This window comes from Ammospiza nelsoni, chromosome 9 (assembly GCF_027579445.1).
Source record: "Ammospiza nelsoni isolate bAmmNel1 chromosome 9, bAmmNel1.pri, whole genome shotgun sequence".
Classification (NCBI taxonomy): Eukaryota; Metazoa; Chordata; class Aves; order Passeriformes; family Passerellidae; genus Ammospiza; species Ammospiza nelsoni.
Genome location: NC_080641.1, coordinates 5,828,364 through 5,854,695, shown reverse-complemented (window position 1 = coordinate 5,854,695; position 26,332 = coordinate 5,828,364). Strand labels below are relative to the sequence as shown.

At 58.0% G+C, this 26,332-nt stretch overlaps 2 protein-coding genes across 3 annotated transcripts; both read left to right on the top strand.

The window, feature by feature from the left end:
- Positions 1–9,063, top strand: DDR2 (discoidin domain receptor tyrosine kinase 2). Its single transcript, XM_059478199.1, has 16 exons — positions 1–88; positions 1,809–1,911; positions 2,031–2,262; positions 2,346–2,493; positions 2,623–2,728; positions 3,092–3,275; positions 3,346–3,589; positions 3,707–3,769; positions 3,896–4,026; positions 4,515–4,725; positions 5,214–5,437; positions 5,541–5,677; positions 6,048–6,227; positions 6,351–6,579; positions 7,095–7,244; positions 7,671–9,063. Exons 1-16 carry the CDS (start codon positions 1–3, stop codon positions 7,806–7,808), a joined length of 2,568 nt encoding a protein of 855 aa, XP_059334182.1. The 3' UTR covers positions 7,809–9,063.
- A 413-nt stretch (positions 9,064–9,476) lies between these two features.
- Positions 9,477–16,109, top strand: HSD17B7 (hydroxysteroid 17-beta dehydrogenase 7). 2 transcript variants are annotated; one of them, XM_059478210.1, is made up of 9 exons: positions 9,477–9,565; positions 10,087–10,290; positions 10,388–10,480; positions 11,272–11,386; positions 11,857–12,051; positions 12,927–13,031; positions 14,053–14,109; positions 14,652–14,750; positions 15,121–16,109. In XM_059478210.1, the coding sequence occupies exons 1-9, from the start codon at positions 9,546–9,548 to the stop codon at positions 15,214–15,216; spliced, it is 984 nt and encodes a 327-aa protein (XP_059334193.1). In that variant the 5' UTR covers positions 9,477–9,545; the 3' UTR covers positions 15,217–16,109. The 2 variants fall into 2 exon arrangements, with proteins under 2 accessions (XP_059334193.1, XP_059334192.1); XM_059478209.1 differs by lacking the exon at positions 9,477–9,565 and adding an exon at positions 9,949–9,983.
- Positions 16,110–26,332: the final 10,223 nt, after the last annotated feature.

Here is a 26,332-nt window from a genome sequence, read left to right as displayed (position 1 = left end):
ATGTCGGCCACCCCCAGACCAGCCCTGCTGCCGCTGCTGCTGCTGCTGCTGCACGTGCCACGTGCTGCCAGAGGCCAGGTCAACCCCGGTAAGTCAGACAGGGACCAGGTGGCTGAAGGTGCCAGAATTTCATTTCACTGGTCTCTGCTCCTTCCAGATGGCCAAGTTTGGACTTGCAATGTCTCCGTCATCTCTGGGATTTTCTCATCTCTGGGAGCAGTCAGTGATGGCCCCCCAGCCTGCAGCTGCTTGGTCACTCTGCTGTCCTGCACCTCACTGGGGCACCTGCAGTGACCTTCAGAGCCCCGCAGCGTGCCACAGGCGCTGTGTGGCCCCTGGCAGGGTGCTGGACATGGCAAAGCACTTCAGCCCTGGGCTCTGAGGGGGCCCTTGCCCAGGGGGGCTCACTGAGGTTGGAGGCTGCCAGGTGCCAAGCTATTGTTTTCTCTGCTGGGCTGTGCCTTCTCTGGCGGTTTTGCAGCAAATCAAGGCTGGCTTCTGCTCAGAAACCACAACACTGCACCGGCCAGCAGCACAAGTGTGTTTAGATGGCTGTTCCTGCAGGGCTCAGCCACATCCTGTGCTGCAGGGATGGACAGAGCCCAGGTTTTCCCAGGGAGTTCCTTTAACAAGTCCCTTCAAAGGCTTCTTCCATCTGTGGGAGGAGTTAGCTGGGTCTTCCCTGGAGGTTGCACTGTGCTTATTTAGGGAGGCAATCCTGTTTCTCCTGCAAACATCAATGGCTGGCAGGATTGGATTTGCCTGGCCAGGATTGTCATTACCAAGACAAAAACACAGGGCTGGCCCTGTGTTTGGCAAGAATTGAACGGGAATTCAGCGGGAGCTGTGCTCTGCAGAGCATCACAAGTGTGAGAGCAAGAGACAAGAAGAGATGCTCCCCCTGTGCCAAAGCTCACAATGAAGAGGCGCCCATCCTTGTGCCTGAGGCAGGATATGGTCCCTGTGTCTGGGGTCCCGGGGATGGTGACACAATGGGACGTGGGTTCTTTGTGCGTGCACAGCCCCAGGGGCTGTGGGTAGGAGGCGGCCCAGGCGCCGTGTCCTGCCCGTCCTTGCCCCTCGGTGCGGGTGTTTGCTCGGGGCGGTGTGGCAGGGCCGAGGTGGGCTGGAGCCGGCAGCCAGACGGTAAACACGGCCAAACAAGCCGCCCTTTCAGCTGTGCTCTTGGCAGCCAGGCGTGAAAAAATAACTCCTGGGAAGCAGCGAGGATGCGGTGCTCAGGGAGTCGGCTGCCACTCGGGGGTGCAGCCCGCCCGCCACCCTGGGTACTTTTCCACTTGCAGCCCAGCCAGGAGGAGGGCTGGGGGTGGAAGCTGAGGGGTCATCAGGGAGGACGAGTGCCTGTCTTGGTCACTTGTTCCCTCAGGCAGGGACAGGGAGCAGCGGGCAGTGTGGCACAGTTGCTGCAGTGAGGTTTCTGGGCAAGTGGCCCCTCTGGAGCATGGGGACAGCAGTGCCAGGCTCACAGGCTGTCCACCACAGCCAAGATCCTTGCCAGCAAGGCTGAGGAGATCCCTGGGGACAGGGCCCTGCGTGCCTGTTAGGCCTTGGAGCCACCTCCCCTTCTTCCCACTTCACTGGGAGCTGGGCTGGCATCTGCTTCTGGCCAGAGGCTTCACTTTGCTTGAGGAGGTGCCTGCTTTGGCAGGACTGTCCCTGCCTTGCTTTGTCCTCTCTCTGTGAGCCAGAGGGATGGAGAGTGCTGCCCCGGGGCACAGTGGATGTGGCCCAGGCCATTTCCGTGGAGGGATTCCCTCCTGCTCAGTGCCCTGCCGGTGTCATTGCAGCGGTGTGTCGGTACCCCTTGGGAATGTCGGGTGGGCACATCCCTGACGAGGACATCTCAGCCTCCAGCCACTGGTCTGACTCCACGGCCGCCAAGTACGGACGGTGAGTGTGGCACCCTCCTGCAATAGCCACAGCAGGGTCTGGGCTGGCATGGAGGGAGAAAGGGGACGTGGGGCTGGCCTCAGCCACCTGCAAACAGCTCCTCCACTCTGGGCTCGCAGGCTGGACTCGGAGGAGGGCGACGGAGCCTGGTGCCCCAAGACCCCAGTGGAGCCAAATGACCTGAAGGAGTTCCTGCAGATTGACCTGCAAGCCCTGCACTTCATCACACTGGTGGGCACCCAGGGGCGCCACGCCAAGGGCCACGGCAATGAGTTTGCCCCCATGTATAAAATCAACTACAGCCGGGATGGCACCCGCTGGATCTCTTGGAGGAACCGGCATGGGAAGCAGGTGAGGAGACGGGTGGGGGCTGCATTGGGTGGTGGGTGAGGAGGCTCCTCCTGCCCATCCCCACCATGCTTCTCTCTCTCCAGGTGCTGGATGGAAACACCAACACCTACGACATCGTCCTCAAGGACCTGGAGCCGCCCCTGATCGCCCGCTTTGTCCGCTTCATCCCCGTCACCGACCACTCCATGAACGTCTGCCTGCGCGTGGAGCTGTACGGCTGCGCCTGGCTGGGTGCGTGCTGCGGTCCCCTGCCTGTCCCTGTGTCCCCACGCTGGGGTGCTGGCCATCCCAGCGGGGACTGTCTGTCCTGCAGCACCGGGATTGCAGGGTGTCCATGCCCTCACCCTTCCCTCCCTGCAGATGGGCTGGTGTCCTACAACGCGCCGGTCGGGCAGCAGCTCATCCTTCCTGGGGGCACCATCATCTACCTGAATGACTCAGTGTACGACGGGGCCTTTGGGTACAGGTGAGGACTGGTGCCATGCTGGGCACCAGGTGAGGGGCATGTTCCTTCCCTGCATTTTCAGGCTGATCCTCAGCAGAGAAAATGCTTGCGGTGTCCTTGAGGTGAGGGACATGGCCAGCCTGGGAAGGCTGCACATCATGAGGGGGTCAGTGTGATGAGGGAAGCAGCTCCAGCCCTTCCCTTGGATTTGCTCTAGCTGTACCACATGTTCAGCACCCCACAGCCTTTTCCAGAGAGAACATCTCCAACAAAATCCCCTCCTGAGTGTCCCAGGGCCTGTGAGGAGCTGCCAGGGGGTGCTGGGTGGTGCAGGTTGTGGGGCTGGCAAGAGTCACGCTCCTTCTGTCCCTTTGCACATGCCAGCATGACAGAGGGCCTGGGCCAGCTGACGGATGGGGTGTCGGGGCTGGACGACTTCACGCAGACCCACGAGTACCACGTCTGGCCAGGCTACGACTACGTGGGCTGGCGCAACGAGAGCACGGCAGGCGGCTACGTGGAGATCACCTTCGAGTTCGACCGCATCAGGAACTTCACCGCCATGAAGGTCCTCACCCCCCCCGCCCTGTCACCCTCCCCGTGCCCCTCGGTGGCCGTGCTGACAGGCTGCCCCACAGGTCCACTGCAACAACATGTTCGCCAAAGGTGTGAAGATCTTCAAAGAGGTGCAGTGCTACTTCCGCGCCGACGCCAGCGAGTGGGAGCCCAGCGCTGTGTCCTCAGTGCTGGTGCTGGATGATGTCAACCCCAGCGCCCGTTTCGTCACCGTGCCTCTGCTCCACCGCATGGCCAGCGCCATCAAGTGCCAGTACTACTTCGCCGACACCTGGATGATGTTCAGTGAGATCACCTTCCAGTCAGGTACTGGTTGCCACGAGCCTCATGGGGACTGGGCTCTCCTGGGTGGGAAGCTCAAGGAGGTGGTGGGGCTGTGGGCCATCCACACCCCCAGCGTGATGTTCTCTTCTCCCTGGCCAGATGCAGCCATGTACAACAACTCAGTGCCCCCCGCCGAGGCACCCGTGGTCCCCACCACTTATGGTAAGCATGGGAAGCAATGGCACCCTGTGCTGGGTGGGCCCTGTGCCCCATCCCACACAGGAGAGGGGCAGGGGGTCTCCCCATTCCCCACTGTGACCGGCCCTCTCTGTCCCCTTCTCCGGCTAGACCCCACACTCAAGGTAGACGACAGCAACACGCGCATCCTGATCGGGTGCCTGGTGGCCATCATCTTCATCCTGGTGGCCATCATTGTCATCATACTGTGGCGGCAGTTCTGGCAGAAGATGCTGGAGAAGGTGGGCAAGGGTGGTGTGGCTGGTGAGGTGCCTTGCGGTGGTGGGGTCATTCTGCGCAGGTTCTTCTGGGAGCTCAGCATGGAGAAAACAGACTCCATGCAAGGGCTGATGCTCCCTTCCCCTCCTCAGAAAGGCTTTTCACCCATCTCCAAAGGAAGGGGACTTAGCTGAGCAGGGTGGTGACTTTGGAACTTGCCTGTTTGTCCATCCCTCTGTCCTGAAGCTGATCTGGGGGACAGGAGCCTGGGTGTGGAGGGTTCTCAGCACAGCCACCACCTAAACAAGGTCACTCACAGAACTGATGAAGCCAAACCCTTTTCCATAGAGGCAGACAAGAGAAGGGGGGAACATGAGGACAAACACAGGCAGGAGTGTCCCTGCAACCTAGGGACAAGGCACTAGAGAGGAGGTTTGGTCACATCCCTGGTACCATCCTGCCCATGCTGTGGGGAACCCCACCTCTCTCCTCCCTTGCCCCGCTGTCACAGGCATCACGGAGGATGCTGGACGATGAAATGACCGTCAGCCTCTCCCTGCCCAGTGAATCCAGCATGTTCAACCACAACCGCTCCTCCTCCCCCAGCGAGCAGGAGTCCAGCTCCACCTATGACCGCATCTTCCCCCTGGGGCCCGACTACCAGGAGCCCTCCCGCCTGATCCGCAAGCTGCCCGAGTTCACCGCGGGGGAGGAGGATACAGGTGAGAGACAGGACACCGTGCATGCTCACAGCCATCTCACAGGTGGCAGCCAGGACACCATTCACAGAGCCTGCTGCAGCCCCCTCTCTCCAGCCCCAGCTTTTGGCCGCTCTCCAAACATTTTGTCACAGGGGGAGAGGTCACACAAGTCCCCATGCATCCCCATGAAGGTCACACAAAGCTTGTGACTGAGAGCCATCAGTGACATCGACTGCCAGACTAAGGTGTATCCCACTGTCATCCTTGGGATGCTCTGGCACCTCTTCCTCAATGACGTGGAGGCCAGGCATGGATCTCTGCTCCCCTGGGGCTCAGGCCTTGGTTGGCGTTTGCCCTTGGTGGGGAAGGAGTGGAGCAGCCTGCGCTGCCTGCAGGAAGGCAGCCCTGGGGAGCTCTGGGGCAGAAGGGGCAGAGTGTGAGCGGCCCCAGGAGCAGAGGGTGCAGGGCAGGACACCCACGGCAGGGCTGGCCCCGCTGTGTCCCCCCAGGCTGCAGCAGCCCCACCAAGCCATCGCAGGCCAGCGTCCCCGAGGGCGTCCCGCACTACGCCGAGGCCGACATTGTGAACCTGCAGGGTGTGACGGGTGGCAACACCTACTCAGTGCCAGCCCTCACCATGGACCTGCTCGCTGGCAAGGATGTGGCCGTCGAGGAGTTCCCCAGGAAGCTGCTGACCTTCAAGGAGAAGCTGGGGGAAGGCCAGTTTGGGGAGGTGAGCGGGAACTGGGCCTGCTCCGAGCAGGACTCAGGCAAAGCTCTTCCCAGCTCGCAGGGGCTGTGGAAGGCTGCCAGTCAGCTGCCCCTTGCTCCCCCAGGTTCACCTCTGTGAAGTGGAGGGGATGGAGAAGTTCACAGGGAAGGACTTTGCCCTGGAGGGCCTGGATGGCAGCTCTGACCGCCCCATGCTGGTGGCTGTGAAGATGCTGCGGGCAGATGCCAACAAGAATGCCAGGTAGGGGCTGAGGGGGGCACACACCCCAGCACTGCCCACGGGCAGAGCCTCACCAAGAGAGCTGGGATGCTTGGAAAGCATTCCGTGTCTCCATCAGCCGTATGCTCAGTGCAGCTGCAAGGACCACACACCTGAGCTCTCTGGGGATGCTGGGCTGTCACACGTCAGGATCCTTAGTCCTAACCAGCTCCCCAGTGCCTACCTACCTGCTGAGCCCACCCTGCAGCTCATCTTCTCTAGTCCCAGGGGAAGGGGCCCACAGGTCCTTGGGAGGCTTGGGTGGGCGGGTGGCACTCTTGGCCAGTCTGTGCTCACCTCTGTGGCCCTCTGGGTCTGTCTATCCCACCTGTGTGGTTTCTGTTCCGGAAAGGAATGATTTTCTGAAGGAAATCAAGATCATGTCACGACTGAAGGACCCCAACATCATCCGGCTGCTGGCGGTGTGCATCACAGATGACCCCCTGTGCATGATCACCGAGTACATGGAGAATGGGGACCTCAACCAGTTCCTGTCCCGCCAGCAGGCAGACGGCCCTGCACCCACCGTCAGGTAGGGCTACCTGGGAGAGCAGGGGCAGGCAGTGCTGCTTGCTCCTGGGACACCCTGCCTGGAGCACCTTCTGGCTGTTGTCCTTCCCGCCTTGTGCTCATTCATCCCGTGTGCCCCCGACAGTGACCTGCGGTTCATGGCCACCCAGATCGCCTCGGGCATGAGGTACCTCTCGTCCCTCAACTTCGTGCACCGGGACCTGGCCACACGCAACTGCCTAGTGGGGAAGCACTACACCATCAAGATTGCCGACTTTGGGATGAGCAGGAACCTCTACAGTGGGGACTACTACCGCATCCAGGGCCGGGCGGTGCTCCCCATCCGCTGGATGTCCTGGGAGAGCATCCTGCTGGTACACGGGGCCGGAGCTCTTCTGACGGACAAACATAGCTCTGGGGATGCTCACTGCCCTGCTTCCTTGGGCTGGGGGGTGCAGGAGGGATGGCGAGGTCTCTGCTCACTGCAGCCCAGATTTGGGATGAAGCATGGGGACAGCGGGAGTGGTGGCAGCTTTTTGAGGCAGGCTGGGGGGGGACTATGGTGATTTTTGATGTGTCAGTGCAGAACATCCTTTAAACGGGATGCTTGGCATTTTATCCTGGCCACGGTCAGGCCTGGAAGAGGGAGCAATGTTGGTCTTTACCTTTGCCAGGAGCTGGGTCCTTGGCAAGTCCAGAGCAGTCACTGCCAGGCAGACCTGGAGCTCACCAGGCTCTGGCCTCAGGCAGAAAGCAGGTCTGTGGGGCCAAGCACCTCTCTGCGACCAGACCTGGATGCTGAAGCATCCAGAATGAGGTTTTGATCCCCGAGCACCTGGAACTTCTGGGTAAAGCCCATGCCTGACCCTGCTCTGCTCCCTCTGGCCAGGGCAAGTTCACAACGGCCAGTGACGTGTGGGCGTTCGGAGTGACGCTGTGGGAGACCTTCGCGCTGTGCCGGGAGCAGCCCTACTCCCACATGTCTGACGAGCAGGTCATCGAGAACACCGGCGAGTTCTTCCGCGACCAGGGCCGCCAGGTAGGGACGGGATGGATGGGACAAGAGGACCAGGGGTGCACCTAGGACATCAGGGGCCTGGGGAGGGACTTTAAGGTGACCAGATAGGGAGCTTGGCTGTGAGGCAGCTATGGGACAGGAACTCCTCTGGGAAGGAGTCCTGGTGAAAGGCCCATCGTGGCAAACGCTGCACTTTACACAGCCCAAGGCACTGCTTGCTCACTGACCTCACTGCAGCTTTTAGGGTCTGGGGGACAGAGGCAGGTGTCCCCAGCTGCCTCACTGTGCCACTGGGTCATCTTGCCCCTGGGCACATGGCAGCACAGCCCCCACCTCAGGCCATGGAGAGATGGGGCACCCTGAGATACGTGGCTCTCCAGGAGCAGTTTGCACATTGGTTTCTGTGGCAGTAATTCTCTCTTTGCTTTTCTGCTATTTGTTTTGCAGACCTACCTTCCCCAGCCCATACTATGCCCTGACTCAGTCTATAAGCTAATGCTCAGCTGCTGGAGACGGGACACTAAAGATCGTCCCTCCTTCCAGGACATCCATCGTCTTCTCCAGGACTCAGCCAGTGAGGAATGACCCTCGGCTCCCACCTGTTCTGGTGCCATCCTTCCCTGTGCCCAGAGGAGCCCCAGATGCAAACCGAAGCCACTTCACTCGGACTTAGCCATAAACCCGGAGCGGCTGCTCGTGTGCTCATTGTGCAGTGAGGCCTCACAGGAGGCCCCCAAGGACAGCAAAGCCCCACGGTGTGGGACAGCTCAGACCTCCCTCTTCCCCGCAGGCCTGAGCCCGGCAGCAGCTGGGGGAGGGTTATTTATTGGTGCAGCCTGTTCCTGGTGACAGGGACTGGGACAGAGCGGCTTCTCTTGCCCGGCTGAAGGGGACAAACTTCAGCTGGACTTTCTCCATGAGGAAGCTCAGCCTACACGCAGGGCAGGTGCCTGGGGAAGGGATGTGTGCAGGTGTGTGCCCACTGGAGCAGGGACAGACCAGCAGCCACCACCTGCTTCAGGAGGAGTTGGGAGCAGCCTCCGGCTGTGCAGTCGCGGGGTGAAAACAAAGACTCCGCAGGCATTCGGGGCTTTGGACATGCCACATGGAGAGGCAGGAGGCGCCCTCCCTGCTGGCCAGCCCCAGCTGCACAGGGAGAGGACTGGGGGCGCTCCCGGCACCTCACCCAGCTGCTGCAGTGTGCAGCCAGGGAGAAGCAGGCATCCCGTGCCAAGGGGATGTTCCCTCACTGACCACAGCCACTCCAGGGCAGCTCAACTGCCCACCAAACGCATTTTGGATGCCCCACGGGTGATGCATGGCAGCTGGCAGCCGGATGCTAGTACCTTTTAGTTCCATGGGGAAATCTCCAGGTCCTCCTCCCCCAGAGTTAATCCATATCTTCATCTGCCAGGAGAAGAATGTGTATAGCAGAGTTTCATTGGCAGCTGCCTGCTGCCCATGCCCGGGCATGGAGCAGGGCGCTCCAGCTCTTCCTGGCTCTCAGCCTGGGATCACAGTCCAGCTGAAGCCCCTGAGCTGGGCTCTGCCACCCTGAGCATCCCACAGCATTCTGGCCCCTGTCCGTGCTCCCGAAGCTGCCAGCATTCTGAGCAAACTGGGCAGGTGCCAAAGCCATGGGCCCTGGCAGGTGACCCACCAGGCCCCAAACTCGGACCCTCCTGTGGCTGGGCAGGAGGAACTGTGGACTTGGGGGGTCCATGGAGCCCTCCACACTCTTGTACGCACTAGCTCAGCCCCAGCAGGCGCGTGTGGCACAGTTCCCAGTACCCCGTGGCTAAGGCATGTGTATATTCAGTAGATGCACCTATGTGTAGGGGCCAACCCGCTGAAGAGACACTCGGTATGTGATCTGGCTGCATGGTTTCCTTGTGGCACTTCTGCAGGCAGCTCAGCTCACCTCCCCCGAGGGCACCCCGGGGCTGGGGAGCTCTGGAGCTGCACTGTGTGCCTGGGATGTGGGGTGGAACACAGGTAACAGCCCGAGACTTGGAGCCAGGATGATGGAGGGAGCAGCTGGCTGACCCACACTAGCTGTGTGTCCCAGCTGCTGTGTGTCCATGGTAGGGAGGATGCTCTGAGGCTCAGCAGCCATGTGCAGCAGCAGGGCCGGGGCAGGCCCCTGTGCCTGGGCGAGGGGAGGGCAGGGATGGTGGCTGTGCCCCACAGAGACTGGCAGGTCTCCCGCGTGCTCCTCCTGCCTGCGACACAGGATGGATGCCTCATCCCTGCTGAGCGTGTCGAGACGAGGACGGGCCTCGTTCGTGTCCTGGAATTGGTGTCCCTCTGCCTGTCCCCTGGATGGCCGCTCCGTGCTCAGGGTGCGTTGTGGCCCATCCCAGCCGTGCCTCAGCGGGCTGGGGCAGGTGGGGCACATCTGCAGCTCCCGGGGCCCGGGCACTCTGCACCATCGGTATGGCCCCGCATTCAATAACAGGCTGGGGGGTCTGGGGGGCAGCTGTGGGGTCCGCGGTGTCCATGCCCTGCTCCGGCCCGGCCCCCGCCGGCAGCGGGGCGTGTCCCCAGGGGGCGTGGTCACGGAGCGCGCCCCGCTGGCCCCGCCCCCCGCGCTCTGCTCATCATCACGCCACCGGCGGCGCGGGCCCCGCCTCCCTGCCGCCCGCCGATTGGCTGCGGGGCCGGGCGGGGCGGGGCCGGGCGCGCGCAGAGCTTATAGGGCGGGGGCGGCGGGTGCGGGGCAGCGATGGAGCGCGTGGTGCTGGTGACCGGTGCGAGCGGGTGAGCGGCGCTGAGGGCCGGGAGGGGCGGGCTGGCCTCGGCTCCGCTCGGGTTGCGCTGGGTTCCGTTCGGTTCGGCTCTCTCTGACACCGTGCCGTTGCAGCGGTGTGGGGCTGGCGCTGTGCAAGCGGCTGCTGGATGAGGATGGCCGTATTCACCTCTGCATCGCCTGCCGCAACGAGCAGAAGAGCGAAGCCACGCGGGACCTCATCCTGGCCACCCACCCCTCTGCCCAGGTGTCCACCGTGGAGATGGACCTGGGTAACCTGGCCTCCGTCCTGCGGGCCGCCCGTGAGCTCCGCTGCAGGTACGGGATCTGTCCCCATGGGACACCCCCGCCCGCGCTGCGCTCCGCCGGGCACCCCTGACCCCTCCGACCCGGCTCCTGTGCTCTCTCCACGCAGGTTTCAGCGCCTGGACTTTGTCTACCTCAACGCTGGGATCATGCCCAACCCGCACGTGAACTTCAAGGCTCTCTGGCACGGGCTCCTCACCGGGTAGGAGTGTTGCTCCAGCCCCCGCCTGTGGGCAGCACGGGGTGCCGTGCTGAGGAGCCTGCCTCCCTCCGGTGCGAGACAGAGTGGGATGCCCTGGGGATGCCCTCCCTTGTGGGGTGGGTTTGCCGGCTGAGTGCCGTGCTGCGGTGGCCCAAGGCACCCAGAGCCACCTCTGCTGCCAGGTGTCAGCCCCGCTGGAGGGCAGGAGGTCACCCAGAGTCTGCAGCCACTGCCTGAGAAATGCTGCTGTGTTGAACTCTGGGTCTCCTTGCTCTTGTTGTGATGCCAGGGTAGGTTTTTGCAGGCTTGTTCAAAGCTGTGGATCGCAGCAGTTTGTGAGGGCCATGGTTGGTGTGAGCGTCCCTGCTCTGTAGGCAGCACAGTGACGTGTGTGAGTCTGACAGAACTGCTGGGCTCTTGAGCTCTCCTGCCACACTGCTTTCCTTGCCTGCATTAGGCATGGCCCGAGGCCTTGGCTAGATGATGAAGCTTGATGAAGTTATCTGAGAGTGAAATGAGGGAAGGAGGTGTTTTTAACAGTACTTTACCATGGTAAAGTGAAGGAAGGGACAAGACTTCTCTGGTCTAGTGAGTATTGAGGCACTTGCAAATAAAGGGCCTGGGATACTCTCTAGATGTTTCCCATCTATTTCGTTAATGGTTTGATGTTGCCCTTGAAAGCAAAGCTGTGTGGGGCCTGTGAGGTGAGGGTACTGCTGAAGGGCTCAAGTGGGGAAGTAGTGGATTCCCCCTGGCAGTGTTCCTCACTAACTCCTGTTGTTGGCTTCCAGGAAGCTGCTCCACATGCTGACCACTGCAGAAGGCATCATGACCCAGACGGACAGGCTGAATGGAGATGGGCTTCAGGAGGTGTTTGCTACCAACCTCTTTGGGCACTTTATGCTGGTGAGGCTTCGTACGAAGATTGAACCCTCAGTCTGATGTTTGATGTGGGGTAGGGATGGGTCTGGGCAGTACAGATCTCACAGGTTCAGATGCTGATGGAGGCTGCAGCCTGACAGATAAAGAATGACAGGACAAAGGCTTGACATTTGTTTGAATGAGCAATAAATGGTGACTTTTGTTGTAAGAGTTAATATAATTTTGAGGTTACTCTAGTGAGCCAGCAGACAGAAGTCAATCATATGTAGCTCTCCATCCAGGATAAATGCTAAGGCTTGGCTGTATTAAATTCTGAGGTGCTCAACTGAGCTGTCCAGCCGAATGAGAGCTGCTCATACAAGTGTCTGCTCTTGGCTAGTCTAGGAAAAGCTGTCTGGGAAAGCTGAGAGAAGCTCACAGCCTTAGGTGCTGTAAAGTGATACCCTGAGCCTGGGAAACTGCTGTGTTAAATAAGTTAAGGATTCTTTTTCCAGGTTCGTCAGCTTCAGTCTCTGCTCTGCAGCAACGAGAAGCCCTCACGACTCATCTGGACCTCCTCCAGCAATGCCAGGGAGTCTGCCTTCAGCCTCTCTGACTATCAGCATGCCAAGGGGCAGGAATCATACAGTTCCTCTAAATATGCTACTGACCTGACCAGTGTGGTTCTGAACAGGAAATTTAATGACCAGGTGATGATGGGGTTTGTGTTGCTGCAGAAATCTAATGAGCTGCTGCTGTTTGTAATTATCATGACGTTGTTGTTACCTAGTTGCATTCATTCACTCATAGCAGTCTGATGCATTCCTTAGTGCACAGGTAAGAACTAAACATGGCTGAGATTGAACTGGTGGTGTGGGGGGTAGGGAATCTGCCAGAGAGATTGCCAGATTCTGGAGTTCTTGCCAGAAGAACTTCCCAAAGTGGGAGATTTTGGGAGCAGTTCTTACCTTGCAAGCTCTACTCCTTAGATCAGAATTGATGTTAGAGAGCAAAGAGCCTCTGCTTTTTTCAGGTGTCCCTGTCCATCAGCACAGGGCTGCTCTGGCAGTGCTGCCTGGAGCTGCAGGCTCTGCTGAGGGCTCTGTGCTACTGCTCAGGTCAGCCAGGGAGCTGTACAAGCAACTGCCTTCCCTGTCCTGGGGCAGTGATGGGTTGTGCTGGCAGCTGCAGCTCTGCTCCAGCAGTAATGCTTTTGCCATTCTCAAACACTTCTGGAGAAAATGGTTTAGTCCCAAAAGGCTGAGCTCTTACATATTAAAGAAGAGATAGTCTTTAGTCTGACTGGGCTGTAATTTTTGGGATATCTGCTGAGCTGCATGGAGATTGCACCAGGAGGCTGCATTTTCTACCCTGGGGGTTTGCAATGGGCATGGATCAAACACAAACCTTTGGACCTCTTAAAAATCGCCGCATCTAATTGCTCTCTGCTCTGGTACTTAGTGTAGTAAAAAAGTCTGATGTCTGTACACACCCTCTCTGGCTGAGGAGCACTGGGAGGGAAGCAGCATGACCCATTCTTTTAAGTGTGGTGTAATTGCACACTGACTTTGTTTCTTCTCTGCAGGGTCTGTATTCCAGTGTTGTTTGTCCTGGGCTTGTTATGTCCAATATGACATACAGAATTTTGCCTATCTTTCTGTGGAAGCTGCTGATGCCCATCATGTGGTTGGTGAGTGGATGTCCTGGCTGGTTTTGGGCTGTGACACACATCACTGCAAGTGATATACAGCACACTTTGGCTCCTTGCTGCCTGTGTTGGTGTAGATTTCTTCCTTCTCTTGGGCTGGGCAGGCTGGACCCTGTGTAAGCCTTGCCCTTCTCATCTTGGGGCCCAGTTTCCAAGCTGAGTTTGGAGGTTTGGTGCTGGACACTGGCAGAGGAGCAGGGTTCAGCCCTTCAGCTACAGCAGTGTTTGTCAAAGCTCCCCTTGGAAGCTTTGCCAGTTCTGCTTGGGATTGTGAAACACCATCAGCTTGCTGGCAGCAGAGCTTGGGATGTGGCCCCAGCTTGGCCCCTGTGCTTTGAGATGCTGTTCATTTCTAGAACAACCTGCTTTCCAGTGGTGTTCTTTCCATTCCTCTAGAAGGCAGTGTTGTTTTTTTCTTTCCAACCCTATGGAAAGCAAAGCTTCCTGCTCCCTGTTGCCTCCCCATCTGCTTCCTCAGAAGTTTCCTTGCCTTTCTTCCTCTGGCCTTCAGCTTTCCAGGTTTGTTGCAGTTCTGTCCCTGAGGGCTGCCTGTTCTGAGCCATGATGCTCTTGCTGCAAGAGTGGCCTTTCATCTTAAGCTGCCCCAGTTGCAGCAGCTGATCCTGATGGATCATGTTTCTCCTGGCAGCAGAGAGGCAGTGCCTTCTCAGTTGTCCCCAAGGCTGGCACTCCTGCAGATCCCCTCTGCCATTCCTGCCCTTGAGACCCTTCCAGAGGAGGCACCTGCAAGGTGTGTGTGGCCTGTTGCTCCTGCCTTGGGTGATCTCTGTGTGGGACCATGGAGTGACACTTGCTGGGGGGCTCCAGAAAGCAGTTTGTGGTGATAAGGGATGCTTTAGTCAGTGTGCAGTGTTGCCTGTTGTCCAGTTTGAGAAGCACTTGTACCTTTGGTAGATTATCTGGAGTGTTTGGGCTGCTCAGGGCTTGCCAACAAACCTTGGGCCACAGTACAAACTCTGCCATGTCCTTCTTTTCCCCTCAGATCCGATTTTTTGCCAAAACTTATACTCTGACACCCTATAATGGAGCAGAAGCTCATGTAAGTAGTTCACATTTTGATTTTAGCATTGCTTCCTTCTGAGTAGCTCTTCTGGGGTCTTGTGGCTTGAGCAAAGAGCCTCTCAGCGAGGCTGGTGGGTGGGAGCTGTGTGTGAGCCCCAGATGGCACACAGCATGAGTGTGGGGAGCCAGCTGTCCCCAGGGCTGCTCAGCCACCTGGAGCTCTGTGACCTTCACCCAGTCCCATAAAATAAATGGTTTTGGGAAAGCATCCTGACCAGGGAGAATGATGTGCAGCAGAGGGGGTGGAGGTGGGTGATGGGGAGCACAACGTGTTCTCAAACACAGTGGCAGCAAGTGCAGCCATGCTGAACTGCTGTAGCAGAAACCTCCATTACTCTTGGCTGAGGTAGGTCACATCTGAAGGGAGCCAGCTCAGAACTTCACAGATCACATCTTCCCCTGCTTGGTGGGAGCTCCTGTGGTGTCTTCTCCCGTGTCTGCTGGCAGTCAGGTCTTTGCCCACAGGCGTGGCTGGGACAGTGTGTGCTGGACTTGTACATCTTTGTGCTCTTCTTCCAGGTGTGGCTGTTCAAACAGAAGCCAGAGTACCTGGATGCTCTTGTCAAATACCACAGCTGTACTTCTGGACTGGGGAGATGCTACGTGGAGCCTCGCAAGGTCAGTGGAGAGGGAGCTTCCTGCTGCCTCTGCCATCTGCTTTGTATGGGAGGGCTGGTGCCAAGGGTGTCCTGTGCCTGGAGTGGAAGGAAGATGCTTGTTGAGTGCTAAGTAGCAAGAAGGGATGTGGGGTTATCTGCAGTGCTTCCTAGAGTAACTCCTGGCTTAGGCTGGAGTCTGGAAGACAATGGAAGTGACGATCAGAACGGGTTAAGTGTGGGATGATACTTTCCCAAAATATGTTCTGGCTTATGCCCTGGTGACAGAGCATGTCTGGAAATGCACCCTGCTTGTCCCCAGAGCTGCCCTCGGTGTGTGCACTGGCTGCCACCAAGGGATGGTCTCACAGTGCTGTTTCCTTGCCTTCCAGATGGATGTGGATGAAGACACTGCCGAGAAACTTTACCAGAAGCTGTTGGAACTGGAGGAGCAGAGTCTAGAGAAATACCATGATCTCTTAGATTAAGTAAAGCTAGTCTCAGTGGGGTGAGAGTCTTGTATCAGTAACCTGGGGTTTCTTTATTCTGGTGCTACCTGCGTTGCCAGCTGCTCTGCAGGAACATGGCTTCAGACACAATCTTCCTTCTCGACAGAAGGTGAACAGTTCCTGAAAATGGAAGTGTGAAAACTGAAGAGAAATACTTAGACCTTTGGCTATGGGATTTTTCTTTTGGCATAAAACTGGAGACCTCGAATAGGCAGAGTCTGTCCCAACACAGTTGCAAAGTGGTGTCTTGCAGAAGCATGACTGAGCTGTGTGTGGTTCAGGAGCAGCCTCAGAACCTGTGGTTTCCATCTGGCTCAGGGCAGCAAAGGCAGCAGTCTGGGGTGCTGCCCTGCATCTTGGCTCTGCTGGTGTTTGTAGATGGCTCAGACACATCACCTGTGGCTCATCCTGATGTACTTGAAGGCTCACCTTCAGCAGAGCTGCCTTACACTTGTTCACCAAAGCTGGGGCTGCCTCTGCAGACCTTCTCAACAAGATTGAACCTTACTGGCAGGCAGGGTCTGCCCAGCAGCTGAAACCAAGCTCCTGAAGAGCTGGCCTGAGAAGCACACACCTGCCTCAACTGTGAGGACAGATGCCTTGCTGTCCCCTGGGTATGGGCACTTGAGGGTTTTAACCATGACTGCCTTGAAAGGATGATGTTAACCTGGATTCAGGGCCAGTCTGCTCTGTTTAGAGCAAGAGTGAGAGGTTACCATGTTGTTTTATCTATTTAACTCTTTTTATATAATATAAATCTATTGTACCAACCATTCTTCCTGTTGTTTATCTGGAGACTTTCAGCAAGTACCTGCCACCAAGTAACTTCAAGTGCTGTAATGAATAAACGACTGAAATTGAGTTGTCCTTAATGCAGTGGTGTTTTTACTTCCAATATCCATCTAGTTTTGACTTGGAGGCTTGGCAGAAAACTTAATTGGTGCCTTGTGCTGTAAATCTGTGCATACCTGGGAAATGTGGAGCCTCTCTGCCACGGAAGAGCTGTCAACCACCTTTTTGGCTTGCTTCTTTAGCTAAGGAAAGACATGAGTGATTTCTAAAGACTTCAGTGTGGTTTTGTGTGCTGAGCACCTGTGGGAAGCCTGAGACTATTTCCCAGCCTTAGGCTCTTGGGAGATGTCTTTTGGTGCTTGCTCACCTGCTGTGTCACATAATGACTCTTAATGCTTAATGCACTAATTAATGGTTTAATGCACCTCCCTGGGGCTGCCTGGGGTTGGGTGCTGTTGGAGTGGGAGTGCTGCCTGCCCTGGCTGCTGCCTCCTGCCAGGGTGCCACAGAGAGGGGCGCTGCTAGGAAACCTGCTCAGAGCTGGCTGTCAGGAGAATGCAGGCTCTTCATGGACTTGCCTTGCAGGGATGCACATTCAAAGAGTCTTGCTTTCATTTTTTAATTTCTTCCCGTCCTCCGCTGGTTTGGAGCAGAGCAGAAGGGTGCTGGCAGCAGAGGTGGATCAGTGTTGAGTTTGGGCTGAGGGGACCCTCCCAGCTCAGCCCTGAGTGAGGCCTGAGCCCAGCAGCACTGGTGTGGGCAGCAATGCACTGGGTTTTGCCTGGCAGTAGAGCAGAATGAGGAGCTGGCCATTGTGGGGTGCTGCTTCCCTCAGCTGTGGCTGGAGCTGTTCAGAGCTGTGAAACAGCTTATGTGGGTGTGCTTATGTGGGTGTTTATTTAAATGCAATAAAGCCAGTCCCAGCACCAGATCTGCATTCTGTGGCTTTGTTCAGCTGTGTCCTACAACGCCCTGGGACCAAAGCCCTCTATTTCTGGTGGAGTAGTGCCTTCCCTGTTCCACAGGGAGAGTTGGTGGCTGGTTCTCCTCCCCACAGCATCCTGCAGCAGTCCTTGGCTCCCTGTTCTGCAGGAGATGAAGCACATTGCCCTGGCTGGTTTTAGATGACTACCTTGAGTTTGCTGTGCTTCTGCCCTGGGCTGTAGCAGGTAACACTCACCAACTCCACCTTTAGTGTTCCCCCCACCCCAGTGCAGAGGCACTCAGTCATTTGTTATCCCTGCCTCATTTTCTCTCTGGGCTGAGACAAATGGAATAGCAAGTGTTACTCAAAAACAGTCTGACACAATTGAGCTGAGTGCAACTTAGTGGGGAGTGGGAGGGTCAGGGCTCTTATGCCAAGCTGCTCACTTGTACTGCCCTGTGCCAGCTGGCACTGCAGCTCTGCCAGGCTTAGGGTTTGAGTGCAGTGAGGTTTGGGGAGCCTAGAAGAGGTAGCTTTGCATAATCTAGCATACTTAAGGAGAATAAATGTCTTCTGATTTATAGGTTTGCTGGTTCTGTTGGGATTTTTTTCTTAAAGCTTGGAAAAAAGGGGAAAATTTCTTGGATGGGCAGAGGTTGATGACAAGAGCTAGGACCTTTTAGGTCCTTTTATCTCAAGTGTGCCTGTAGGATGAAGTTAGACATTTAACAGGAAAAGCAGGGATGGGATGGAACAAGTGCTTTTTGCCTCTGGAGACCTGAGCTCAGCTTCTGTTCAGAGTGACACAAAGGAGGAACAAAAGGTGCTGAGCCCTGGAGAGTGGAATGGCCTGGAAAGATGGGATACACTTGTCATTTCCCACAAGCTTTGAGCTGCATGGAGCTGGAGAGGCACAGCCAGCCCAGGGGTCTGCAGAGGAGTCTCTTCAGTGGGAGGAGGTGCTCCCTGTTCTGCGGGCCTGTCACAGGTCCCTGCTTCTCTACAGGGGCTCCTGCCTGCTTTTGTGACCCCAGGCATCATTGTCCCTCCCTTTCTGTGGAAAAAGACTTGGCTGTGCTCAACCTCACTTTGTGCCCCTCTCCTCCATGTGGTGAGAAGCTGGACGTCTTTGCAGCCAAAGGATGGGACTGTTTTGTGGGGTGGGAACTTCCCACATTTTTTTCTTTTGTCCTGAAAGCACAGGTAGGACCTGGATCCCTGAAACAGGGACTTCCCCAAGGGTGGCTCAGGTGCACAGGTAGGACCTGGATCCCTGAAACAGGGATTTCCCCAAGGGTGGTTCAGGTGCTGGCTGCTCCCAGGGGCTGGCTGCCCACCCCAGCTGGCTGTGAGAGGAACTGGCCACTGCTGGGCATGTGCCAGTCTGCAGGGCAGCACGGCTCCTCCTGCTCTGCTCCTGGCCAGCACATGCCTGTGCATGGAGATCAATCCCTTCCAGCTGGACCCAACTGCTCTGTGCAATGAGAACAGGTCCTGCCTGGAGCACAGGGCCCTGGCATGCAGGGTGGTGAGAAAAATAGCGAAGAGCTGGCAGTGGCAGCCATGAATCACTGCTAACACAGGATCTTGCTCTTTGTGAGCCTTGGATATGGAGCTTTCCAGAGAACCTCCAGGGCAGGTCTTCAGTGTGAAAACTCGTTGTGGTTGCTCTGTGAAACCCTGCACAATCAGCTGTGTGATCTGGTATCTCACAGCTGTGCCTCATCCTGAGCCACTGGATTTTCACCCTTGTGAGCAAACACACTGCCTTGCTCCAAGCACAGCCTGAGCTCCCCATTGCTTTTCAGCTCAACTGGCTGTCAGCTATGTAGGGCATGGATAACAGAGGGTGGGTGGGAACTGAGCCCTGGCCAAGGAAGGAGAAGGCTTGAGGTTGGTGTCAGAGCTGAAATCCCGTGGCTGGGTGACCTTTACCTCTCCAGGAAGGGAAGGGAGTGGGATGGAAGAGAACAACAAGGACTGGCATGTTCCTGTATGCAGGTGGATATAATACAGCCAGGCTGTTTGGAAAGATCCAGGCTTAGTGGATGGCAGCTTGGATGTTGAAAGTCTTGGGAGCTGCCCAGCGTGGGGAGAGGAGACACATAGCTCTGAAGGGCTGGGTGAGAAGCAGGGAGCAGAAGCCCCTCTGAGGGTGCTGCAGCAGCATGACCTCTCTGTCTGGCAGAGAAGAGACAAGAGGGACCTGGGTCTGGGTGGGTTTTGCTGAGAATGGGCAAATTCCAGAGCCAAGACTGCCTCTAGAGTCAGGGAAGATTGTCAGCACTGCTTTGAAAGATGGAGCTCTGCTCAGAGGAGAAATCAAAAAGGGAACTGGTGGATGAGTTTAGGAATAACTCATGAGAAGAATCAGAATGAATGGTAAATTCCTTGTTAAGCTCATCAGTCGATGCTCCTGTGTACAAGGAGAGTTTGGAGGGGCTGTGATGCTGTAATTAACATTGTTGGCACCAGTGCTCAGCGAGAGGGGCCTGGACAGGCTGCCCTGCCAGAACACCTCTGCAGATGCAAGGGTTTGTATCAAACCAAAGTGCTAGCAGGGGAGATGGCAGGGCAGGCAGATGACATTCACCTTGGGGCAGAGCAGCTGAGCTGCTCGCTGTGCATTCCTTTCTCCCTTCCAGCTGCCTCCAGCACAGCAAACAGGAGTGTGCCTGGGTACCCAGCCCAGGCTCAGGCTGGGCAAGGCAGCACAGATGCTGAGTGTGTGTGCAGGACTCTCTTGGGTGAAGGAGAAGCTGCTAAAGACAAAGATGGTGTGCCATGGAGGCACAGCTCCAGACTTTGCCTTCTGGGACACATGTTCTCTGTGCAGTTTGGGAGCTGGCTCCGGCTTCTGCTCTCGTCTCTTTTCCCAAAGCCAAGGCCAACACTGCTGGGGTGCAGAGCAGCAGATTGGAAGGGATATAGGGGAGCAGGGGGAGCGTAAAGCTGAGCTGGTGGGGGTAGAAGCTGGTGGTATGAAGGTGTCCTCTCCAACACCTCCTGGGCCCCTAGAAGCCCACGGGATCTTCAGGGACGTGTGGGCACTGACCATGGCAGAGTGATCTGCTGTTGGTATGCCAGGACAAACAGAGCATGTTGGAACAGGTTCCACAGAATCACAGATTTGGAAGGAACCCTCAAGGATCATCAAAGCACAACTCCTGGCCCTGCACAGGACACCCCAAGAATCACACCAAGTGCCCCAGAGCATTGTCCAAACACTTCTGAAACTCTGGCAGGCACAACCACTTCCCTGGAGAGCCTGCTCCAATCCCCAACCACCCTCTGGGTGAAGAACCTTCTCCTAATATCCAACCCAAGCCTTGCTGGACACAGCTTCTTGCTGCTCCCTCAGGGTCTCTTGCTGGTCACCACAGAGGAGAGATTGGTGCTTCCCCTTGTGAGGAAGCTGCTGTGAGGTCTCCCCTCGGTCTCCTCTTGTCCAGGCTGACCAAGCAAAGTGACCTCCCTGCTTCTGGCATGGCTTCACCTCCAGGCCCCTCCCCATCAAACAGGACCCCAGGTGGGGCTGGGCAGGGCTGGTGACGCTGGCACGGGTGCCATCCCCGGATGGGCTGCCCAGGGCACTCAGTGGCACGTGCTGCTGGTATGTGGTGACTGCTGGAGAAACCTGTCCCAGCACATCCCACTGGATCAATCACCTTCCCTGAATGTGGCTGCTCAGGCTGATGCTCCCTGCCCGAGGAGCTGAGCTCAATCCATTCCCCAGGGACCTGTCAGTGGTGTCAGTTGTGACACAGGCTGCTGCCAGAGAGGGGTCATGTTTTTATCAGGCCTTGCTAATCCCTATTTTCTCTCCACCTTTTTCCCCTGCCCGTGCATCCCTCAGCGAGGTGCTCATCGGGGATTTGATTGCTGCAGGACAAAGGGCAGCTTTCCCAATGTTTATCAGAGCACTGCTCTGTGAGCCGTGGCTCCAACCATGGTGGCCTGGGCACCTCAGAGGCACTGCTTGGAGCAGGACAGGCTGTCCTGGCCCTGGCCCGTGCCCACTTTGCCAGCAGTGCTGAATGCTGTGCAGGGGCTGCCTGGGGTGTGCAGGCCCTGCCTGGCTCTCCCTGCACAGTGCCCTGAGCCCTCAGGTCCATGGTTCAGCTCAGGAGAGGGCAGAGCAGGGCATTAGCAAGGGGGACACTCCAAGGTGGGTTCCAGCACAGCTGGGAGCCATGGGGGTCAGCCAGGCTTCTTTCCCTGGAGCCAAAAGAACTGAAGACAACCAGTCCTCAGAGCCTCACTTTTGCCCAAGCTGGAGGCTCCCCCAGAAAGTTCTAAAGGGGTTTTCTGTCTGAGAGACTGAAACAGAAGGGTTTGCTTCCTTGCTTTGTCCCTGAGCACTTTTATGGCTACCACAAGCCCCTGCTTCCCCTTGAGGGCCCTTCTTGTCCCCTGCCCTGTCTTGGCAGGGCTGCTCTGAGGCCAGCAAAGAGACAGAGCAGCGTGGAGGGACTCCAGGGGAGGGGAAGGTGTGTGGGCAGGGCAGGGTGCTCCAGTCAGGGCTGTGTGGAGAGATTGCTGTCCTTCTGCAGCAGCACAGTCAGTCAGGCCTTGGTGGAAGCTCAGGGGCTGCTGGTGTGGCTGTGTCAGGTCCCAGTGCCAGCAGGGGCAATGTGCAGGTGGTGCAGTCACTGTGCCAAGGGCAGCGAGGGCACACACGTGCGGTGCCCGGGCATGGCACTGAAGGGCGGGATGGGCAGACAGAGGGACAGGAGGACATGCTGGTCCTCCCCAAAGTGATGGAGCAGCCTGGCAGCGTGTGGGCGTGCTGGGAGTGCGCTGTGAGCAGGGCACTGGTGTGGCTGGGTGGCCCAAAGCCGGGACTGCCTTGCCCAGCCCCACGGGGCACAGAGGGCACGTGCCTGGTGGAATGGGATGTGTGTGCTCAAGGAGGTTTGTGTTTGGAAACACAGCAGGGCAGAACCTTGCCTTGATCACAGGGGCCAGGCTTAATTACAGTGTGAAGTGGAGATGGGTACAATCAGCTGGCATCTCAGGGAGGCTGGATGGAGCAGCTGCATCCCTGAAGGTGCAGGCTATGAGTTAGGGTCGAAGGTATGGACACACCCTTGTTTTTACCCACTGGATTTCTTTGTCATCTTCTGCGCTGTTCAAACCAGAACTAATAGCCAGAGCTGTTTTCCTGGCTGTGCCATGCAGGGCGTTTCCACGGTACTCTGTAGGTGCCAGTGCCAGCACAGGACAGAATCCCTTGATGTGTAGGAAAGCCCAGGTGAATCCCAAAAGTCTTTGACACCAATGGGAAAATGTCAGGCCCCAGCATCTGCCACCATTTGGTGAATGGGAACAGAAAGCCAGGAATTTCAGCATAACATTATTATAAAGCAGAACTTGTATGAAGTCCCACTTTGCTCACACTGCAGTAATCTGTCCTGAGCTTTGCAATCAGTGCCTGTGCAGCTCAGTTTAGTGCTGAGCTTTTCCTAAACCCAGCCTTAAGCTACTCTTATAAGCTCTTGTGGATGGACCAGAGCTGCCCAGGAAGCCTGGGGCCCTTCCCAGCCTGCCAACCTACCTGACACAGTGCAACTCACCTGGCCTGCTCCTGGCTTCAAAAACCGTGCTTGGAAAGTTCTGTTATAACTGGTTTTAGGACATATTTTAACATACATTTTCTGTTCTGGCTTGGACAGGTCTCCTCCCCAGTGCAGGTGCTCTGCAGAGGAATGCTGAAGGGTCAGGCTTGGGGCAGTTGTGGCTCCGCTCCCGTGGACAGCCCCGGAATGGTTTCCGGAGCGTGTGCCTGCTCACCCAGCTATCATTTGACTCACAGACATAAACAAAAAGCTTGCTGCTGAGGCCAGCAGGGCAACCTCTCAAATTGCTGGGCAGCTCTGGGTCACGTCACGAGTTTTCCTGCCAGGTTAATTCGCTCCATGGGCTGGATTTCCTCCTCCAGCGGATGGATGTAGGAGGGAGCTTCCCTCAGCCTGGGCGCCTGGGCCAACCTGTGTGGTGGAGCTGCTGCCGAGGCGCTGCTCTGATTGCTGCGCCCCTGCCCGGCTCTGCGGCCTCCTGCCACCCCACCACAGGCTGTGCCAGGCGAGTGGCAGCGCTGGGCACACCTCCCACACACTCTCACCCATGCCCGTGGCAGCTGCAGAAGTGTTGCCTGCAGGAGCCCTGGCGTGGGGACAGATCCACCAGCCTCTCTCTGTCTGTGACCCCTGCAGGTACATGCCTCGCAGGATCCAGCGCGGCTCTACAGACACCACCGCACCAAAAACCACCTGAGCCGAGGCCACAGGTTCTGGGAAGAGCTCCAGCACATACCAGGGGCATGCAAAGATCAACCGCAGCCTGCAGCTCACCTTGCTCACCTCCGGGCCAGATAAGAAGGAAGATGATGTGTCCCATCCTTGTGATGCTAGGCATCTTTCAGGTTTTGACCCTAAGTTTTCTGACATGTGTCCTTTCAGACTGGCAGGAGTGCCTGGCAGGCTGGAGGCTTGGTCTGCCCTGCAGAGACAGTCTGGGGAAGATGGGGTGGCAGGGACCTCGTGCAGCTCAGCACAGAGAAGGGCAGGGCCCTGCTGGGGCAGGAGCAGCCCCCTCACCAGCATGTGCCGGGCCACCCAGCGGGAAGGGAGCTTGGCAGAGAAAGCCATGAGGGGGCTGGCAGGGAGCAGGCTGGGCAGGAGCCAGGAACACACCTTGGCAGGGAACAAGGTGGAGGGTGTCCTGGGAGCATTAGCTGAGGGCTGAGAGCAGGCACAGGGAGGATCTTTCCCCTGCACTGAGCGCTGCATGGCCACACCTGGAGCGCCGCACGCAGCGTGGGGCTGGCCGGCAGCGAGAGAAACCCTGGAGAGCTCCAGAGGGGTCACTGCCATGGAGAAACACTGGAGCATCTCTCCTGCGGGGCAAGGCTGGGCGCGCCGGGGCCTGCGCCGCCTGGGGGAGGCTCGGGGGGCGCGGGCAGGCCAGCACGGCTCTGTGGGCCGGCCGGAAGCGCTGCCATCGCCGGGAGCTGCGAGGAGCCGCAGCCCCGAGCGGTGGATCCGGCTCCGGGCCGGGCCGTGCCGCGCGGGGGAGCTGCGGCCCCGCCAGAGGGACCGGCGGGACGGGCCGAGATCGGGCACACCGGGATCCAGCTCGGGCATCCCAGGATCCAGCACCGGCATCCCGGGATCCAGCTCGGGCATCCCTAGGGATCCAGCACCGGCATCCCGGGATCCAGCTCGGGCATCCCGGGATCCAGCTCCCACATCTCGGGATCCAACTCCAGCATCCTGGGATCCTGCTCCCACATGCCGGGATCCAGCTCCAGCATCCCGGGATCCAGCACCGGCATGCCGGGGATCCAGCTCCAGCATCCCGGGATCCAGCTCCGGCATCCCTGGGGATTCAGCACCGGCATCCCGGGATCCAGCTCAGGCATCCCGGGGATCCAGCTCCAGCATCCCGGGATCCAACTCCCAAATCCCGGGGATCCAGCTCCAGCATCCCGGGATCCAGCTCGGGCATCCCGGGGATCCAGCTCCCACATCTCGGGATCCAACTCCCAAATCCCGGGGCTCCAGCTCCGGCATCCTGGGATCCAGCTCCATCATCCCAGGGCTCCAGCTCCCACATCCCAGGATCCAGCTCCAGCATCCCAGGATCCAGCACTGGCATCCCGGTCTCCAGCTCCCACATCCCGCGGGGTCCCACCCCGGGCACCCGCCCGCCCCCGGGAGCCGTCCCCGGGGCGCCCGGCAGCCTCAGGTGTCCCCAAGGTGTCCCCAAGGGGCAGGATGTGCCGCCTGTGCCGTCCGTCTGTCCTGCCGGTCTCAGCACGCTCCGGCATCCCAAGGAGCGGCCCCTGCACCCCGGAGGCGCCGCCCCAGCCCTGGCCCGGCCTGACCCGCGGTGTCCCCTTGGTGCAGGGCCCCAGACCAGCACAGAGGGGCGAGGCACCAAGGACAGGCTTTCAGGTTTTTGCACTCACAGCTCCAGGCACAGCCATAGTCGTTGCCTGTCCTGAGACTTGTATTCCCTTTTGCCCAGACCTGGTGGTGTTTGTTCTTGTTGCACTTTGAAGAGCACTGTCTCCCTGCATCCTTGGGCAGCCCTGGCTCTGCTTGAGCCCAATAACAGAGTGGAGTCAGCTCTGGGGATACTGGGGCCTCCTGCTCTCATCAAAGTTTGGGCCAGTTTCCATCAGCAAGACAGAAAAGCCAGAACCACACCTTCTTGCTCTGCTGTCCTCAGCAATCTGTGGATTTGTCTTGTTTTTTTCTTGAAGGAGGACTATTCAGACTCTAGAGATGATTGCTATGAACCCAAAGTGCCTGTCAGTTTCTCTCCTTGCCCCCAAAAGACCGGATTAAATCCATCTTTAACCCAAACTAAACACCACCGTAAGAAATGCTTTCTTCCCCTTCGAAAGAAAAGAAATCAGCAAGGTGTGTCAGTAACATGCGAAATCCCTCCTTTTAGTTTTGAAATAGCGTGGTTGATTTGTTTTCCTTCTGTTTTTCCAGCCTTTGGAAGCAATCATTGAGAAAAGGCCTCCCCATTTTCAGGTGCTGTTTGCTGTGCAGCTCTGTGGGCTGGTGCCGCTGCCAGCCTGGCAGTGCCATGGCTGCTCGGGGCTCTGCTCCCCTGGGCTGGTGTTGCTGCCAGCCTGGCAGTGCCATGGCTGCTCGGGGCTCTGCTCCCCTGGGCTGGTGTTGCTGCTAGCCTGGCAGTGCCATGGCTGCTCGGGGCTCTGCTGCCCTGGGCCAGCCAGGCACGGGCTGGGCAAGCGCTGGCCCGGCAGCCCCAGGACAGGGGCTGTGCCGGCAAAGGGGGTAGCTGCCCTCGGGGAAGCTGAGCCATGGAAACACAGGCGAAACAGCCTGTGCTCAAGGGACCCATTATCCCTGAGAGAGGCTGCTTGGGGGAGGCTTTTAGAGATGCCTTTGCCTCCCACTGCTCTCCAGCTGCCGAAGGCTGGCTGTCCTTCTCCTGCCAGCCTCCCTGGTTGCTTCCCGCCCTGCTCTGCTGTGCTCAGCGCTGCCGCAGGGACCCACAGGGCCCTGGCCCCCTCTCCTGGCTTCCCTTCCCAGGGAGGCCGGAGGAAAGGGAGGCACAGCGCCATCCCACACGAATCCTGAGGTCAGCATCATCTGCCATCCCCTTGCCACAGCCGCTTCCTCTCTCACACGAGATGTTTTCTTTGTGTCTGGCAGCTCCATCCCTGCGGAGCTACCGTGGGAGAGAGGGGTGGAATGGAGCAGCTGGAGTCCCCCTAAGGAGGGTGCCTGCTCCCAGGGCTGCAGGCACCAGATTTGGGGTGGTTTTAAGACCCTGCATTAGGGACTGGGGGCGCTTGGCTTGTGCCTTGCTTCAGCAAGAGCTCACACGGCCTCC

What these genes read in the sequence shown, in the direction of transcription:
- HSD17B7 (XM_059478209.1), top strand. Translation starts at nt 9,949, where the DNA reads ATGGAGCGCGTGGTGCTGGTGACCGGTGCGAGCGG. An exon ending in TGGCACGGGCTCCTCACCGG is followed by an intron (nt 10,481 to 11,271) that starts GTAGGAGTGTTG and finishes GTTGGCTTCCAG; the next exon opens with GAAGCTGCTCCACATGCTGA. An exon ending in ACAGGAAATTTAATGACCAG is followed by an intron (nt 12,052 to 12,926) that starts GTGATGATGGGG and finishes TCTTCTCTGCAG; the next exon opens with GGTCTGTATTCCAGTGTTGT.
- DDR2 (XM_059478199.1), top strand. Translation starts at nt 1, where the DNA reads ATGTCGGCCACCCCCAGACCAGCCCTGCTGCCGCTGCTGCTGCTGCTG. An exon ending in TGAGATCACCTTCCAGTCAG is followed by an intron (nt 3,590 to 3,706) that starts GTACTGGTTGCC and finishes CTCCCTGGCCAG; the next exon opens with ATGCAGCCATGTACAACAAC. An exon ending in GATGCCAACAAGAATGCCAG is followed by an intron (nt 5,678 to 6,047) that starts GTAGGGGCTGAG and finishes TGTTCCGGAAAG; the next exon opens with GAATGATTTTCTGAAGGAAA.